The sequence below is a fragment of the Bombus pyrosoma genome, linkage group LG1, assembly GCF_014825855.1.
Source record: "Bombus pyrosoma isolate SC7728 linkage group LG1, ASM1482585v1, whole genome shotgun sequence".
Classification (NCBI taxonomy): Eukaryota; Metazoa; Arthropoda; class Insecta; order Hymenoptera; family Apidae; genus Bombus; species Bombus pyrosoma.
This window is the reverse complement of record NC_057770.1, coordinates 9868245-9888552: the sequence shown is the minus strand read 5'-3', so window position 1 is coordinate 9888552 and position 20308 is coordinate 9868245. Positions and strand designations below refer to the sequence as shown.

Sequence of the window (20308 nt, the reverse complement as noted above, 5' to 3'; positions counted from 1 at the left end):
GGACGATTAGTCTAATAACTACCTGACACTCGTAGGTCCCATTGTCTCTGTCCTGAACATACTTGATCTGAAGAGTCCAGTCATCCGAGCCCTCGGGATGCAAAACTTGAAACCGCTCGTCGTTCGTATACGTGAACGTGGAGCTGGTCAGGACGTGGAAGTCACGTCGTCGTATCCAGGATATCTGTGGAACAGGTGCGCGATAGTCGGTCAATTTTCTTGCTGTATGGCGTACCAATGACAAAGTACAGTTCATGTTCTTCAGGGTTAAAGACGACGATAACAGCTGCAGAGTCACTCACCTCAGCGTCGGATACCGTTCTATCTGCCAAATTTCGAACTTTGCAATGCAAAAACGCGGTCCCACCCAACTGCACCGTGACGTTCGAGACGGTGTTGTTATCGTTCGCATCATTTACTCTTTGCAGATCGTCCAGGTTACTGAACCACAACGCCTTCCAGTCTGCCGGTATGCTATAAGGAACGCGTCGATCTGAAACGTTTAGCAAAAATTTTGTCAATACTTTGCAGTTCTCCGGAACGATTTCTTGAAGAAAAAAAAATGTGTTTTTAGTTGCTCGATGATTGAATTTTATCGGAGTATACAGCGATTCGCGAAAAGTTTTGAAATTTCATTATTAGTATTGTATGAAGTACCCTAATTATTATAGCGGGGATTTTTATGTAAATTTATACCTTTACGGATAGAATTAAGAAATAGAACTACATAAGAATAAGAATCAAGAAATGAGAATAATAAGAATCTCTGCTAAGAACAGAATTAAGAAATGGAAATATTAAATTGTCCGAAATGTTTCTTTCGTTTTATAAGGAAATAATAGACGCACAATGTTTTTTATTTTATATTAGTTTATTGAATTATGCACGAATATAATAATAGAAATAGAACGAAATGGATCACACATATATAAAACAGAAATTGTTGTTCATCTATTATCACCTTATGAAACTTTTTGGACAACCTAATATAATAGAACTTAAATAGGGGCTTGCTTTATTATTAAGAATTATAACGACGGGTCTATATTCTCTAGTTTGGATATTTTATACATTTTGTATATTAAAAAATTAATATGCAGTTTGAACAGTAGCCTTAAGCATATAATTAATGCTGAAGGTAGTAAAAAATATTGTGGTCTATTAACATAATGAACGTATATGTAATGTAATAATTGTACAATAAAACGTAACAACATAACATAATAGCGTAACATAATAATTGACTGTTCAAATGTTTTGGTGATCACTATGAAGTATTGCATATGCATCCAGACTTTACGTTTATCTTGACAACGCTTAGTAGTATGAGGAGAATTGTTCGGGAGTTTACGTAGTGCGAGGAACGTGTTGTGTTTAGAAAAGCGAACGCCAAAGGAAAAAGCTTTTGGGGATCGTAGAGCGGAAATGAATAGATGGATCAGATTGTCAACGTGAGATTTCAAGCCGAATATCTCGCGTGTTGTTCTATAACGCTTTGTACCTAGGGATGCTAGGTACTTTAGTTAAGACTAAACTAAATAATCTCCTTTCTAAATAATTAGAAAGCATCTTACCTTTGGTAAATAAACTACAAAATTCCATTCTTGAACTTGTTTGCTTCGAATTTTGATTTGTATTAAAAAAATGTCTAATATTTGACTTGATTCCAGGACAGCAAAAGTTTGATCATTTCCGATATATTTTCTAAATTATATCTACGTATTATTACTCTGTAAAATTATATAATCAACGTTATTTAAAAAGAAAAGAAAATTAGACTAACATCCTATCACATTTAATATAATAAAATTATATCACAATTATATCATAATTTTAAAAATTCCTTTCTTTTTACTTTATAAAATGAAACAATTTCAATCCTCTGCCAGACGAGGATTAACAAATGAATGTATAACGCAGTAGAGACGTTGATGAGTAGCTAGAGAAAGGAAAAAGAAATTCAGATATTTTGGAAGGCTGGAGTAGTAAAAAGCACTTTAAACTTAATCATAAATCACCAAATTTGCCTGCAGAAAGTACAAAAAGACATTTATCCGCAGAAGGTTGCTAAAAGACTGTTCGTCACTTATTTATCGAATACTATAAATATTTGACTCAAAATGCTAAAGACACAACCGCTAAGAAATACAAACTCGATACCTTTTATATACCATGATTCGAAACATAATTTCGCTTCAGTGATACAGCATCATTTCTCGGCGATCTTAATATTAATTAATTAATTACGTTTGTCTGAGTTAAATATAAGTAGCTCGCGGAAAGAAGCGCATTCGAGGAAGAAGTTTAACAGTTAAAGAGGCGGCGTAGAGATATGGATAGGCGACGGAGACAGGCATCGGGTAATTCGAAAGTAACTGTGGTGCTTTGGCAAAGGGAATAGCGGAGAATAAGGAAACCCGATGAAGCGAAGTTGGTGTTGGTGAATATAGAAATCCGTAAATGGAAAGGGAGAAAATTGAGGAACGGAAGAGCAGGCGAAAGCAGAGAGGAGAGAACGAAGATGGAAGAAGAAGGTGATGGAAGGGTCTAGGCAAAAGACAAGCACTTGAGACTGAACTTTGTGAGCTTTTGAATGCAGGGCATAAGCTACCTGCCTTTTGTTTCCACGAGACAATGCGAAACCTTATACAACGAGACAAGAAGCCGAGTCTACGAGGGAAAGGTGCTCCTACTTTGCTCCGACCAGTTAGTTGGGCAGGATTGTATTCTTTTCTTTCTTCTTTAAGAATTCCCAATTCATAGCCACTTTTGAGTAGGGAGCAAGTGCACGCTAGAGAGGATTTTTCGTGAGGTTAGCGTGTTTTCCGCTATATTTCCTCTCCTTTCTCCCTTATTTTCGCGTTACCTTCTCCTTCTTTCTCTTTCTCTTTTCCCAGAAGATCTGATGTCTCCTTTTGTCGCTCGAGGACATTTATTTATTGCACACCGGGGATATAAGCTTTATCTAATGCATACTTAATAGTATTAAAGTCCGCTCGACGTACTTGGCTCCTTGCACGGACGGATTTTGAATGCAGACTCGTACAGATTAGGATGTATAGAGGTGCTCGAGGAATCGAGGAGGAACTCCGCTTCTGGGATTTGATGGGAAGCATAATTCCTGGCAATGAAGTTTCGATAAATGTTTTATCCAACAGTCGGACAATTATACGGGTTAATACGTTTTCCACCTAGTTAATACCTCTTCCATTCCTTGTTTCCTGCCTCCGCATTTCCGTAAAATACATTTTCTGTCGTTCAGGATAAATGTTTTTTTCAGAATAATTATGACCGAGATAAATCGTGCAGTGCAGGCAAAGACATAGCAATGTCGTAAACTAAATTATCGAGTAGAGATAGTAGCTATTGTCTTAGGGGGCGCCTAATTGCATTCTGTTTTAGGATTTCGCGCGATAAAAAGAAATAATTTATAGCTAACGGTATTTCATTTACAAATTGAAATCCATAACCGTTAATTACTGCTTTAACAAGCTGGACTCGATTTATAATTGTTTGTAGAAATGATAAAGGAGTTAGAAAAACTGTCTCAAGCTTGTTTAGAGTTTGAATAAGAGGAGTATTTTAAATCACGTAAAGTGAAATGTTCATATTGATAAAAAGTTTTGGAACTATGTACGTGAATTGAACTTGACTAAAGATTCGTTCAGATTAGTTAAATCTTTTGGATTCAAGTCCCTTGAATCAAATGGATATTTAATGGAAAATGATATCCAAGGAAGTGGTTGTGCACGTGTACCAAACGTTAATTCTGATATTAACTACAATTACGACCATATTGAAAGTATATACATACAATATAGTCAAACACAAAATTCAGGAAAAGATTGTTTCGAGCCAATATCAGCAAACATGCGGCAAACAAAAATACAAGGATAAAAGGTTTACAAGTTATTTGAATCAATCTGAATGAAACTCAATTAGAACAAAGAAGCCTGAAACGATATTTCAAGTCAAGTAAACGACAGTCACACTGGTAAATAGGTTTCTTGAATACAGGTAGCTCCACTAATCTGAACGATGCGATGCTCCCCCATATTTCTGTCAATTCCTTTGTCTCGACGGCCGAAACACGATGGCTTTCACTACTGACAGACTTTACGATCTCGCTATATCATGGCCCGTGCCGTATCTCACGAATCAACCGATCATTAATTAAATCGCCTAACTAGATTGTACTCGAACCTCGGAGCATTTGCTGGAATTAAACTAGGAAAGCCAGAATTGCATCGGGGTAAAACGGATGCCAAGAAGTACAAAAGATCCTTATATCCAGGCTGGGAAATACAAGAGAAAGGAGGGAAGAAACGAGAGAGCCAGGGAAGGTTAAATGCTCCGAGAAAATTATTTACCTTTATCGAGCGACCTGGCCAGAAGAATTGTCGGCAGGATCAAAAAGACCATGTACCACGATAGCCGGTCCCGCATCCTTGCGAGGTTTCGAATCCTCCTGGAAAAAGGCAAAAAAGAAGACGAATAAGCTTGGTTTCTCGGTTATAAAGCAGGAATTCGTATGCGTCCGTCCCATCTTCAATGGCCTCTTTGTTTTTCTGATTTTTCCGGGACAGTGCGCGTTCGTACCTAAATCGTCTTTTAAAGGAAAGCACCAAAGTTGTAGATCCGCACATTCTCCTCTCCCCCCAACCCTGCCGGCCCCTTTTTATGCTCTGTTTTCACGTGTTTCGTATGCATTTGAAACGCGAAACAACTTATGTCTGATTTATAACAAATTGCCTTCGTTTCGTATGGCATCCTTGAAAAGGTCGTGGAGAAGCGATCTAAAGCTGGGCGCCGCGCGCCGCTTTTCAACGATTTGCATATTAAAAGACCGCGGATCCTTTTGATATGGCGAATTTTAATTCTCCTCGGCATCCTTACTTTTGTTTTCCCTTTCCAACTTTTCTACTGTTTCCATAAAGTCTTTTTTTTTAAATTTGCGTTCGAATAAAATCAAACGGAGGAAAAAGAAAAGGAAAGGGAAGTATGCAATTTCAAAGATGATTAAAGAATACTTTTTTAGACTTCAACATTTGTCTGCGGGTGATTTGGTTATTGTTGTTACGACGGTCGAATATTTTATTTTAGTGATAAAGAGAAGAGATAGACGGAAAGAAATTTTTTAATTATTATATAATTTTATTGTGTTAAATGCAGTTTTATATATATATATATATATGTAAAGAGTACACGAGAAAAACAGGATAAGTTTATGTCATATATTCAATAATATTGGTATTTCAGATTATTGAATTTTAAAAATTCGCTCAACATTTTTTTCGTTACTTGTTTCTTCTATCTATCTAACACAATAATTTACTTTATTTATGTTTTATAATGATTAGATTGCAAATTTATAGTTCTGTAAACACCGCTACTAAAGACATAGAGCCTTAGCAAATTTGTTTCACTCGTTAAATATGTATTATGACAATTATACTACTTTGAATATTTTATATATTTTTACAAATTATGCGCACTATGAGCCTCGTTGCATCTCTAAACTCTTCATTTACGCAACATTTACACGTTATTACATATTAATTTACTGTTTCACACGGTCCTTGATGGTTAAAACAAAACATATTCTTATAACAATGTCATAAATAATTTACAATAATTATTTATAAACAGAATATTTCTTTGTAAAATATCTTGATTTCGGTTTGTTTACATTTTGCATGTTCGTCGATGTATATCCGGCAAATTAAACGCTTCGCGGAGATATACAAGCAATTCCAATTCTCGCGTATTGCACATTTTCAATTATTCCGTCATAACGTTTATCAAGTTCGCGATACACTCGGAATTCCACGAATCTCGATTGACCCGTATGTTCTATCGTTTTTCCCTTAATTTTGCTCCCATTAGGAACGTATCAAAGTCATTTCCTGTTCAAACGTTAACGAAGAGATTAATTCTTCGATGGTTACGCTGCTATGTTAGATAACACGTCATTATTTGTCAATGCACGTGCTGATTAAACTGTCCACGTGGCGGAAATAGAAACATACACTTATTTCTTGCGGTCGATCGCCGGCAATCGCGTTAATTGGCCTGTTAAAGCTCCGTTCGTCTGGCTGCACAGAACAAGAATCGTTTTACGGCTAATAAAACGGGACGAATGCAGATAGTTGTGATAAATCGGGCAAACGGGGTGCCTTTATCGCGAGAGGATCGTTCGCGTTAATGTCTAACCGCGCGTTTTCCATCCTTCTTCCACATCCTACCCGCTCTTCCCTGTCCTCTCTGCTTTTCATCCCATCTAAGCGCCGCGTTCCACGATCCGGATTACACCATAAAAATCTATTGTTCGAATTTTTGCGTAGTGCCATCGTAATTTCGTATGATACGGGATGTAAAGTTCAGCTACGGTAAAGAGTGTATCGGAAAAACCAACAAAAAAAAAAAGAAAAAAAAATAAAAAAAAAAAGGAGAGAAAGGAAAGGGAAAGGAGTTAGAGTTGAAATAAAGGTAAAACGTTTTAAAAGCGCTAAAATTGTTCGACGTTTATTTTTATTTGCCATGCACGTACACGGTATAAAACGGCGAAATATTTTCACAAGGAAATGTTTATTACACGCATATCCGCGAATATTGATTTTGCCGCAGTAAAAACGGCAGAATTCGGGTTCTCGGCAAAGCGGAATTAAAAATGGGATAGGAGGTAGAGGAATTAGCTGCGATCGTTTCCGCAAATATTGGTCGAAAGGAAATGCTCTTCACGCGGTTAAACGTGCGATACCCTGTGATTTACCGTTCAACGATGGTAAAATTGTTATTAGAGGAGGCACCGCCTATGGTAGGGGCCAAAAATAAAGAACGCGGAGAGTAGCCATTACAGATAAACCGAATTTGCATTTATCCGGCATCGCCGTCGTTTCATTTAACGCGGTTATCTAATAATTTCCGTGCACGCGTCCACCACCATCGCCATTTAATATGCATCAAGACACATACTCGCGTCCCGTAATTACATAAAAAATGCAATCGGCCACGGTTCCACGCTGCGGAAGTTACTCAGGGTAATTCGTTACAGCCGGGCATCAACGAAAAACGAAAAGGTAAATGTGAATCCACGGAAAAAGTAAAACTGATATCGAACATTAATACCATAACGTTATACTCAATTTTCATTACGTACATACGTATAAGTACACATATACATGTATAAGAACGTTTGAGTAATTTCGTGGAAACGAAAGGTAGCTGAAAATTCAGCGGTATCATTCGTAATCGTACGCGATGTTTTCAAACGTGGTAAACAATGGTAACACGGACGAGTTAACATGGAACGTAAGCTGTATTAAGTAGACGTGGACCATTAAAAAGGCGGAAAGTCGATAGGTTATAAACGCGTCCCTCCGTTTTACAATTCTGCCGCGCGTTTAGAGCCGCAGGGTTGATTTCCTATATCTACATTCGAAGAGGGCACGGGATACTCCGAACTGGATTCTCTTCTCCGTTGGCAATCGTTATCCGAGATTTATTGTTTCCCGACGATGGCTGGGTCACGGAATCGAGTTCATTCTCCGCTTTGCCCTTCTCCGAGGGTTTCCATTCAAGCGGCGCTGCTTTGCATAAATTTCCGTGCAGATGCGACGCGATATCAGATCGACGTTGTGATAGAAATAGCATATATACATATACATATATATATATTTATACACATATGTATATACATATACATATAGATAGAGATAGAATATAGACACATGCATATACACACGTGACAAGCTACATACGTAACGCGTATGCGTAGGTATTATTGATTCGTTGCCAATATAATGTGCTCTGATACAGGTCAAGCTAACCAATACATACACACCGATGCTATAAGCTAAGTAGCTGGTCCACCTTTGCCACGGCGATCGTTCTAGATGGCAATTGGCTAGTTACAATAGCTTAGGACCCGGCACACGGCCCGTATAAGCGGTAAATGCACCGCTGATGAAACAGTTGTATGGCACGTACGTACACGCCTTGGTACGCCCGGTTAATGGAAACCTTTCCTTTGCCACATCGATCGATAAATGGGTCTGCAGAGTGCAGTTGTAAAGAGTTAGCATGCCGCTCGCATGTGGCGTCTGCCAATGCTTCTTACGTATGCATAGAATCGGGCTAAGATTAGGGGGCTCGAGTAAGACCAGGCGAAAACCCCTGGCAGAATTAAAGTGCGACCAGTGTTTATTGCAACAGACTTCGTTGCCGCCTGATATGCCGCAAGAATACGGAACCGGCCGGAATTAGCCGCCGTTCTGATCCTTCCTGCCCGGAAATGTTGCATTAACCTCCCAGCCAGCGTGAAACCGATCGTTTTCGTGTTCTCCGGTTCCACTGTGAAGAACGGAAAGTTATATACCGAAATTAGCTGCGTGCGAGGGTATCAAGGGAGAACACGAACAGGCAATTGCTCTTTGTAGGGTAATTAGGTCGAGAAGAACCGTCAGCAGAGATGGACCACGTCTCTTTCGTGCTGTAATTTAGTAGCTGGTGATATTCGACGAGTGGCAGGTTGTGTGTTGTGTGACGAGTAGATTGAGGAGTTTTATGCATTTATGCGAAATTTAAAGATACGAAAGTGAAGCGAATAGATATAACATACGAATATAACGAATACATGTGTTAAAAGAAATAGATCAACTATCACGTACGATATTCAGTTTGAGTATAAGTCTCAAACGTTTTTAAATACAAGGGCCATTTCTCCTCAATTACCCTACATTTTCGATCGTCATAAATATCTGTGTCTCTTTGTTAGAATTCAAAGCTTTCACATTAATTCGTTTGTTTTCAAACATCATCTTCCTAACTTATTTATTTTATTTCACGCTAGAAATCCTCTTAAATATAACGGATAATATAATACCATAATTTAAACGACGGATATCAGTATCGATGCCTTTTAAATCGAATTTTCGATCGTCACGTAACAAGCGTGGTCCGCAATAAAACTGAAAAATCCTAGCGTTTTATTACCATCGTGTTTCAGGGTGAAGTGTAACGACTTTAGAATGAAACCGAAATTGTAACTAACTGCTCCTTCAGGATACACTTTGCAGTGTAAATGCATTCGTCTAAATCTTTGCGTCTTAAAGCATCCCCAGCTCGCGTACGCGAGAAAGATAGAACGGAGAGTTGAACACAGGTAAAGCCGTGATATTGGTGGAACAGCGGTTGTATCGCGCGTGACTTTGCATGTTAAGTGCCATTGCAGATGTATGTGCACGTATTCCGCGTTCACGTGTACGTCTCGTTGTTCGAATGCACGCGTACGAAACGGAAGCAGGTCGCCAGAATAGATCCTTTAGCTGTGAGATCAGAAACAGGTTGTCAATCTATTTGTAGAAAACATTCAAGTTAAATAGAGATGGGTCGTTATTTCTACTATCATCATTTTTTATTCTTTTTTTATTCATCCCTCAACATTTTATTTTTTTTTGTTCCACGTGGTGTTTCGCAGTTGTTCATTCGGACAAGACAGAGTTTTAGAGCACGTACGAAAGCTCGCCCAAGGGCAATTGTCCACTTTGTTTGCCGGGCCGAGTAGCTGCGCAAACTTATACAACAATTTCGTTCTTAGTACCCTCAATTAACTTGAGAGCAATTAGCATTCGCTTCAACTCGAACCACTGCGAAATGCCTCGTCCACGGTACTCTTCGCGTGTCGTCTTGTTTTGAACTTCAATTACACGTTCGACTAGTTGCAATCGGTTGTCTCATTTAAGGCACCCGTATACGGTCCATGATATTGCCAATATTGCGAAGTATCGACGATATTACTGATCGTATGTGGTCGATATCGAAGGATTGAAATTATTGACGATTTGGATATTTTGCGATCGAAACGTCGATACTGATATGTGGTGAAGATATTGGCGATGATTAATTTTTAATCAATATTCACAGTGTTGACTCAAAGAACATTCTGGTTTCGTGTCACGATGAACGCTCATCGTTCTAATTCATCCGCGGGATATGGGCACGAGCAAAACGAATCGAGATGGAGCATCACGCTTCAACTTTGAAATTTTTATCAATGTACCACAGGATTACCGCTAATTTTTCTCCAATCGATAGAAAGGCACGTACATTCGTAACTCAGTTTCTTTTTAAGGAACGAATTTTAGAAGCTGTCGAAACGTGTTCCGATTCATTCTAAAGTGATTGGAATAAATAATTCCATCATTCGAAGCAATCTCTATCAATAAATTCGTATATGCGAATATTGCTCTCGACTTCTAGACCAATGCTTTATCCATTGTTTGTGTTTTATATAATATTTTGTAGGAAAACGATTATTATGACTAAGCATAGTCTTTTTCTAGTTTGCAAATTGCTCAAAATACCGCACAAGATACGCGATAAATAAAACGTATTTCCAAATGCAGTATAGTGCAGTATATACCGCCCAGCATCTTGGTAGCAATAATTGTCAATGATATAGACGATGTGCAGGTCCCTTTACGAAAATTGCCATAAGTTTGTTCGACAACGACAAACTTCCTTCGATCGCGTACTTTTCTTCGTTTCTCAAATTTATGTTATTTTTACACCTAAGCCAACTTTATTCTCGAAGAGTTTACGACTACTTAAGACTTCTAAAAGTACCAATTCATTCCCAGTTCTACTTAAATTCTTTGAAAATCTACTCGAACGCAGAACAGATCTTACGTGTGCAACATAGTATCTCGGGGGAGAAAGATCGAGTAGATTCTTTCTAGGATTAAACATAGACGCGCGATATCAGGGTAGAACGTTTTAGTACGAGGTTTTGCATGACCTAACCGTTGTAGAACGTTCTATACGGGCCACCGAGATCGAAATGATCAGGATCTGGTTGGATGGTAGTCATTAACGAGGACTGGTGCTACGATGTCGGTGGTTCGCGTCACGATTATCCAGCGCATGATAATATCTCTATTTCATCGAGAACGTGACTCGTCGTACGTGATCCCGCAGACGTACGGTACGAATATCGATAACCCTTCCGTGGTTTCGATTCGTCAAAGTCTATTTTTCTACTTTTCCAAGGGAGCAGAAAATTTTACGAGCTGACGCGCGCTATCCTCCTCTCGCGCGGTCTCGCAACGCTTGTTTCTGCGTTTTCGCGGTAGATCTTCTTTGTCTAGCTCGTCATAAACGAACTGGGAGAACGTTTCGTTGAAAACGGTAGTCCGGTAGCCGTGAGTCTCATTATTTTTAATTGAGGCGAAACTAACAATTTTCAGGGGAGGGAGGACGGATATGCGCGAACGACTTTATTCCAGCACAATGACTCGCCGTGGAATGTCGTCGCCACGTTAATTATCTGCTTCGACGCGATGCAACATTTCCTGTTTTGCGGTTACGAGAAAGGAGCGGGTTGTGCTACCGCTAATAATTTCGTGGCGAACGATATTGGATGATTGTCGCGGCTACAAGCTGTCACGGAGATATAAGTCGGCAACACGTAGTGGCGTATGTGATTTATTGGCTCTTGTGGAAAGTTTTTGCTTACCTTCCTACTTGTACTTATTATACTTGAATATATTCTCAATTATAATGAGGTACGTTGTATACAAGAATCTTCTGTGAACCTATTACATTTGGAATATTAGCTTGATACGAACAATAAACGCACTCAGTATACAAAATGTTTATATATATGAATTTTCTATCATCTATGGCTATATATAAGTTTACTGAAATGTATTTCAAAAATGGTAATAAAAAAAAAGATTTTGAATTTGTATTTTATATGTTAAATAAGAGAAAGTTAGATTAAAGACACGATACAAGAGGGAAGATAAACTTCGGATTTTCAATATTCACATATATATCTCTACAAATTAGTCAATTCCAATGATATGATTGATTACATAACATCTGAAAAGCCATATTCAGGCAGAGTTAGCTTTATTGTTCAAGTTATATGTCTATCAGGATGATGGCTATTCAGATATTGTTCACTGTACAAACGAGCTGCAGCGAATGCGTTGCGATCGCATACTCCCGCTACAAGGAATATGTTCGTGTATTCTCAATTGGTACATTGTTCACGATAATTAGGGAATTATGTTCGTAGATAATTTTGGAGAGTGGAACAAATGCCAGGAACAACCTCAAAGTCTTAATGCAAGATCTTTATAGAAAATAAATATGCGGATGTTATGCAAATTTATACGTTCACGAACTAAAAGAATAAAATTTAAATAGAAAAAAATTGTTTCACTCAGTAAATATTATAACAAATGCTTTATATATTTTCGCATATTATATACATTAAAATATATATCCTTTATAATTTCCCTTTTTCTTTCTTCCAATTAAATGAAACAATAATTTCCATGTTCAACTGACTGACAGGATATTAAATTTTAAGATCGACTTACATAACTTATCAGCCATTTTCATCTGTAGCTTTCGCATTGAAAATAACAAATACAAAAAAGAGATGATAACTTGTAAAACGTTAAACGATCAATTAACATTTAATTTTGCACGGGCACGAATCCAATTCTTCTTCCACTGCCGCGTTTCCTCGAAACCTTCAATTCGAAACGGTTAACTATCTTGCGCGCCGGATGGTAATTATTAACGAATACACGACCAGTAACAGGATAATTTGTTGCCTTCACTGAAAGCTCGATGGAATCGAGCGGATGATTGAGCGCGCTCCGCACGAACCTCCGTATCGCGAGATCTTCCGCTTTGGAAACGCTTTGTTACACGAACGTTGTTACGCGATATCTTGACCAACATCCTACGCGTTGCTGGCGTTAGAATGAACCAAACAACGCGATATCGTGCGGGCTTTTACGTGAAACGACTCGTTTCCTGATCGATTCTCGATCCTGGCTGGTGCTCTTGATTCCTGCCAGTTTTGATTCGAAATCTGTACAACCACTCTGTTTACGGACGAGTAGCAGTTCGCTGATGTGTAGATTCCGATGTTGCGTAATCAATGCACGGGAATGATATCGTTTTTCGGTATCAACCCCGACGATAACGTGCCGTTTGCTTACATACGATCGTCGACCGTTTGTAAAACGCGAAATTACAAAACACGATTGCCAGGATGGCGATAAAATAGTTTTTACTTTTACGAGTTCCTTAGGGATTGTTAAGTTTCGAATTGTGTTTTTACTCTCTTTCCTACGTGAACTTTGATCTTGGACCAGTCGATTCGGCAACGAGAGAAATAGGAACTATAAAAACGTAAGAAAAACGGTTTTCATATTTCAACGTTACGTGTGTACAGGGTGGTTCACTAAGACTGTCCACGTGAAATATCTGTGTTATCTAGAAGAATGAGAGAAACAGGTAACTACGAAGGTCCATGGTTTACAGGGACAAGTGACATAGTGGCAATAGTTCCGTTGCAAGTGCGGACGTTTAGGATATAAGAAGGTTATATTCGTTTGTTTTTAAGTGGAATAACTGTCTTTTGGAAGAGGGATTTATATAGTAATAAATTTTGGGAGAGAAAGTATTAACTTTCACGCTGCGCTGTGACGTTCAACTATAGCCGTTGCAACGTATTCGATCACTGCGGGACACGGCTTTGGTCCACGTTTTGTTAATATTTATTTGTTTTCACTGCGAGGATCGATAACAATGTATACACTAGCGACGTGAAAAATGCAAAAAGAAAACTGAAGATTAAAGATTTTTAGAACTCGTTTCTCTGATATCTGTGCTCTTTAAAATTGAAGGATGTTCTGATTCTAATAGTCAGAGAAATTAAATACGCAGCATAAGATTAAAGTATTTACAGTGATATGCTGTTGATAGATTTCTCACTTCATATTTTAAAAACCATACCGAAAAATATCATTCTTAATACGTTATGTTCCTCTTATAATTCAGAGAAACAGATCTTATAAATTCTCGCCCCGTTATCTTGCATCAATGCAATAATTAATTTGTGGTTAATTGATCATTTTCTCCATAATTTTAATCAATTATATAAGTGTCTTAATACTTATGAACCAAGTTGCATATAATTATAAATATTTAGTAACATTTGATATATGAAACATTTAATACATGATCTTAAACAATTAGTAACTTTCTTAAAACAATATTATGTAGAACACACACTTAATCAATCCTATTTTCATTTTCATAAAATCATATTGTAACTGTTGTTCCTCTGACCCTCATTTACGTCTTATCATCTCTGAATTTATTTTATTATATTTTATCAGAATCTGTTGCTCCGTAATATTATCTGATGTGGTTGGTCTTTTTCGATATACGTTTTCAAATGTTCTCCAGAGGATAAAATCAAGCGGAGTTAGATAGAGAGATCGGAGTGGCTAGGGAATTGCTTCTCAGTGACTCACTCATTGATTTAGATAAGTTTCATTAAGGACATTTCTTACTCTTCGAGAAGAATGAGCTAGACATCTGTCGTACTGCAACCGCATTGCTTGACAAATGGATGCTGGTACATTTTCTAATTAATTACAAGTACTGTCACTGGCCACACGCGGACTAAGTCTCTGCCATGAATAAGGTCGGGCTAATTGCCTTCGTCGACCCTTAAAAATACATTGTCGCTAACCTACTAAATGACTACACAGTTGTCTAGATACATTGTAATAGAGCGTACACATGGTAAAATGCTCTTATTTACAGAGTCAGTTAATCTACATCTTCAGTTACTTAAAACTTAGATTTTTCGTTCTCAGATCTTTCGTTCTTTAATCTACTAAATGACTATTTGTCTATATACAGTGGTAGTATTTGAACATTCGTAGAAATTTTTTATAGACGTATCATCTGTGTAATACAGAACATTTTGAAATTTCATTAGTATCGTAATGAGACACGACTATCATAATCATACCGATAAAATTTAAAACGAAGTTTGAAAGCAGTTCTATATTTAAGTACAGAGTTTCAGAGCATAAGAGAAATATATTTTTAAATTCTATATTATATAAGAAAAAAAGTAGGAATAAAACTTTCTACAATATAATTATTGAAATTCACGAGTAAGCATTTCTCTATTTATAAGCTCCCTATAAGCATTTCCCTATTTATAAACTGTACACATACCTTAACTTTTCCTTTCACTATAATACTATTTATACTACTAGTTTCAGTAAATTTATCATTTTCTTTTTTTTCTACAAATCACTTATTATTCCATATATTTTTATCACAAAATATTGACATGCGGTATTTCAATAGTAACATTTCAAAAATATTAGAAATATTTCAGGTAGACGACGCGACGTTGATGGATATAACACTGTATATTTCGATTGGGCAAAATTGCTTTATAATTAGGGTTTTGAAATATCGCGGTTTGGCGATTGCTATCTAGAATCGACAAAACATTCGGGACGATGCTATTTCGATGTATTTATTTTAGAAACTACGGGAACGAATCCCGGATAGATACATCTGCAGATAAAACGGTTATTTTTTAGCAAAGCTTTATTTTTTTTATCGTTCGATGAAATCGAGATCCATTCGTGAACATTGCATATCGCCCGGCTGATCGGATATGGCGGTGATCAAATAAAAAAAATTTCAGTTTCTTATGAATCATTTAAATTTGCCTATCGATTATAAAATCATTCGATCGTCATTTCGATTCCTCCAAGTTCGATAAACGTTTCTATTCTCCTTGGTTCTTTGTCAAACGTTTCTTAGGCAATGTAACGAAAACGTAAGATCTCTATGATCACGTATGCTAAAGGATTATTCTTTGGCGAGTTATCGATTTGCTAGCGTTCCCTGTCTTCGAGCTTTCACATAAATTCCTACTTTTTCTCCTTTTCTTTTCTTTTATATAGCACAGGATATATAGCATAGGGTATCTTACAAAGTAAAGCTTTACCAAGCAAGGTGTAACTTTTGATAAAAAAAATTTGTTTAAATAAGGCTTTGCTTTCTGCCCGTGGCTACGTTTACAATATACATAGCTGACGTTGTGTCAATATGCTTTCGTCCAGAATTCGCGAAACGTTTGCTAATTTTAAACATAACTTTCAGCAAAATAGGTCCGTAATGAAATTTTTTGAACATAGCATAATCTAATTATCATTTTTAATTGCAACATCCATCTATGGTTACTTTAATTAACGATAAGTGTCTTGTGAGCACACAAGATGCTATAATGGTGATGTTATCCTTATAGAATTTAAAGATTGATTCAAGTCACTTGAGTAACATCATGATTATCATGAGTATCATGATTTCATTTGCGATTACACAAAACAGATTATTTAACTTGAAATCGTTCGAATTAAAGTAATCTAATGAATTACGAATACGTAGATATTTGTTAAGAGAATTAGTCGTAGAGGTGAAAGGATGATATAAAAGTCACTCCTGAATGTCCGTAGAAAAGTTTGATTATTCGTGGATCAAATGCGAAATTCAAGAAGAGATGCAGGGAATATCAGCAAGCACGAAATTAGAGATAACGTTATGTTACTTTTTAAGTGAAGGAATAGTTGAAAGGAAGGAATTCAAGATCGCTTGAAACTTGAAAGGATATATCAAGTCAAGTAAAACATTACATTAGTCAGTGGTTATAAGCAACTAAGTTAAGTGACTTGATTAATGAAGATTGACGGTGAAGAGATATTTCAAGTCAAGTAATTAACAGGGCCACACTAGTGAAACGGTTTCGAGTTGCTTGAACTTAGGTAACTTGACTAATTTGAACGAAGCTTAAATGATCCTCGTCTGCTCGAATCGTTTATATTCATTCTAGTTAACGATATATATTACAAGCAGGCGGAGGATTCTAACGAATTTATGAAGGATTAAAAGATGGAAAGATATACATAGTACGTATAATATGCCAAAATATATAATATATCTGAAATAAAATATTTACTGTAATATTTAGCGAGTGGAACAAATCTATATTTAGATTCCATTTCTTTAGTTGTGTTTATAAAAATATGAATTTTGCAGAAATATCCGCACTCTACTAACAATGAAAATATTTGAGGCGAATAGAGTTGTTGTTGGGACACCTTGTAGGTACCGAAGAGGAGGTCGAAAGATTGAACGATTTTGGCGGTATCGATCCTTTAGCTTACTTCTAAAACTCCTGCAACACCGTATGTCGAATGTGCATGTAAGACCCTTCGCCATGGTTAAGCATTCGCGGCCAACGCCTAGTCTATTTCCCAGACATTGCGATACGAGAAAATTGAAATTTTACGGCAACATCACCAACGATTGTACATACCGCGTACTTTTCGGTCGGCAAGGGCTGACGCTCGAAATACTTTCTATTGATCGAATTTGGTTTCTAGATCGAACTTTTCATTCTATGCATTCCTTTGAAGGGGAACAGGCGACGAGCTTCCTTTTAACCGAGGTCCATAATAACTAAGCAAATTGAAAGTATTGTAATTAGACATGCAGAAGGTGATGAAATATTTGTGCATTTACTTAAATCGAGAACTGGATCATTTTCTGATTGGGGACGTTCTTAGCACGGAATTAAAAATTAACAAAGGTGAATGAATTTTAGTCAAATTCGTTTCGGTTCTTGTACGATTCACTTAAATTATACGATGACGAATAAATTATTATATATGACAAATTAGAAAAGTGGATTATCTACTAATTCATCTTTCTCAGTTAACCGGTTATTTTAAATTTGACTGAACCTTTCCTGTGGGTCCACTTCCTTTTCTATTTCTGTAGTCTGTTTAGTCGTTATTGTTATCATTATTATTTTCACATGTTTCCTATGTGTATCTCCGCAAATATCCGCACTCTACTCGTTACAGCGTCGACAAAAATTGCAAAATGTTTGATACCAACACCTGTAATACACATTCGTAAATGGTTTCTCTGCGTCTTCAAATCCTTTCAATCATCGTATATCAAAAAACAGCAGTCAATCTACGATCGTTTGATCGTCACACAGGTACAAATTTCAGGATTCGGATGTGCCATAACAGCCGGCGATAAACGTAAATACCGCAGTGTTAAAGCCAGGATTCTCGTAGTGTCGAGGACTGACGTGCTCAATTTTTCACCAGCTACGACAGCAGGGGTTACCCTGCTGGTGTGAAACGATCGTTTTGCGCGAAAGACTACTCGCTGCGGTATTTGCGACACTCGACACTCGAGAGAAGCCTGTGGAGATAACGGAAGAGTTGGCTAGCTGGTAATACGGCGACGCGAGTGTTGAAACTGTTGAACGACGGTTAAGGTAGATCTTTGGTAAAGTGATAGCAGAAGTGGCTTTCGTTTCTCATTTCTCGGCCTCGAGTATATCTCTATAGCGCGGTGGGAGTCTCGTGCCATGCTGGACCAGCTCGTTCAACAGCGATCTCGAGCTCGAACGTTGAGCAAAGGTTTGTCTCTGGTTTAATGAGCAAGGGTAGCGGAGTCTGTACAGTCGTGTGAGATAAAAGAAAAAAGAGAAGGAGGAAATATAGTCAATGAGAGTTTATTTTTCGTGTGTTCCATATATTCTTCGTTCAATTTCGTAAATGTCAGCGAGAGAGTTAGGTTCGAACAATTAAAGAGGAGAGGCTACTTAACGCCCTTTCTGTGTACAGTTGTACGTACGAGTGTAATTATCGAATTGGTCCGCAGCGGATAATTAGGATCTGCTGGAAAGTACCGGCGAGTATTCCAGCAAATGTGGGTTAAATTTAGTTTTCTGGCTTGAACATCGATTACTTTACCAACTTCGCGAATACCTCCTCTCTGTGATATTTAGACGGCTGTTTAATATCGTGCGTACTTTTCTAATTAGAAAAAATGGACACCGTACGAGGATTCCTCTTTGAAATGTGAGCTATATTTTTGTTCCCTAAATTGTGAATATCCGGGGATTGTTTCGAATTTTTTGAATATAAAATTCTACCAACGAAGGATATCATTGTAGAATAGAAATATCAATGTAAAATAGAAATCGGATTTCTTTTCAAGAGAAATTGCGATAACTTTGCTTAATCACCTCATATAGTTTCTTATAATAACGAACGCGGAATATTGGACTGATCTATACCATTATGATTCATAGCCAGTGAAATGTGTGTCAAAGACGATAAAGATCATTTCCATGGCCTACAAGGTGGTAAAGAAAAATGTAAAAAGGAAAAATAAATTTCAAGTACATGTCACCATCGTCGCATCCATCCCATTAACAAGACACAAATATCATCTTTCAAGGTCGTCCGAAGATCAGCGCATCTTTGCAATCATCCCTGAATGGGCTGGTCGAGGAAGAAAAGAGTCACCTTGAAAGCTCGATACCTACTTCACCTAAAAATATTTCATACCTCGCAAAACACAGAACACCTCTTTTGTAATCGTGAAAAAATTCCAGCCAACAGTTTTCCGATACCTCATTTCATTTAGGAGCGGTATTCATTTAGCGACACACAGCCGAACGACGCGACTCGACCGCTTGTACACGTACACGTGGCAGTAAATATGGATTACGAAAGCAAAACGAACGAGAGAGCTGAGCCTACTGTTTTGTAAGCCAAATGGGATTAACTGGTCGTACATAAGGGATGCGGTTTTTTCGTCGAGGAAATTCCCGGTGCATTGTCGCAACGGTATCTGGCCAAGGCAGCTCGAAGAGAATAGCGTAGCAGGAAGTAGAATGAGGATTACGAGCAGGTGAATACTTCATTATGAAGCCTGCATGGAAACTTGCGGAATGATAATACTTTAACAGGTCGAGGGAGTGTGGCCGTGGTCGTCCCAGTGGACTATCACCGCACCCCTTTTCTCGTGTCTCCCGGCCTTTCCTTCCCCTTTGACGTGAACGGATTATTCTTAACTAGAAAAGGGAATATTTTTCTATCCTCCATTTTGTCGTCGCTGCCTTCTTTTTACAGCTGCCATAAATGTTGCTGTCGGAAGAAGAAGCTACTTCATTGTTTCAGCATTTTTATCTACGAACGAATGGATGAGCGATATATATATATATATAGATATATACATATTCTTCGTTTTGCCGCTAATTACAGCGGTTACTCCTCCACTTGCTCTCAATTATTCTGCACCACTGTATTACCATAACCACGTAAAAGTAAAACCGTACTTTTTTCCTTTCTTTCACTGTCCATCGTCCTCTTAGAAATCGCTCGACGAAATTTCTCCAAATAAAAAAGTCCTACATTTCCTGGTGGATGATTACGGTAGCGAACAATTAACTCGTTTCTTATCGGTGTAACATGCGAAAGAAAGGTTCGTAGGCGGAAATACGGCGACAGTATCGGGAAGAAACTGAACGTCGAATTAGTCAGTGTTCTGAAAGGAACGATACGGCGACACATCCGGCTTGTACTCTCTCTCT

At 37.7% G+C, this 20308-nt stretch overlaps 1 protein-coding gene across 5 annotated transcripts in view; it reads right to left on the bottom strand.

Moving 5' to 3' along the window:
• Nucleotides 1–20308, bottom strand: part of LOC122568796 (hemicentin-1) — a 112645-nt gene that overhangs the window by 10395 nt on the left and 81942 nt on the right. For 4 of the 5 annotated variants that reach the window (XM_043729015.1, XM_043729159.1, XM_043729248.1 and 1 more), the window contains 3 exons: nt 4371–4468; nt 303–493; nt 23–184 (listed from right to left, as the gene is read on the bottom strand). In XM_043729015.1, the coding sequence (XP_043584950.1) occupies nt 23–184; nt 303–493; nt 4371–4468 (451 nt within the window). Of the gene's footprint in view, nt 1–22; nt 185–302; nt 494–4370; nt 4469–12389; nt 12622–20308 lie in introns of those variants that run through there. The other variant, XM_043729086.1, reaches the window with a different exon arrangement.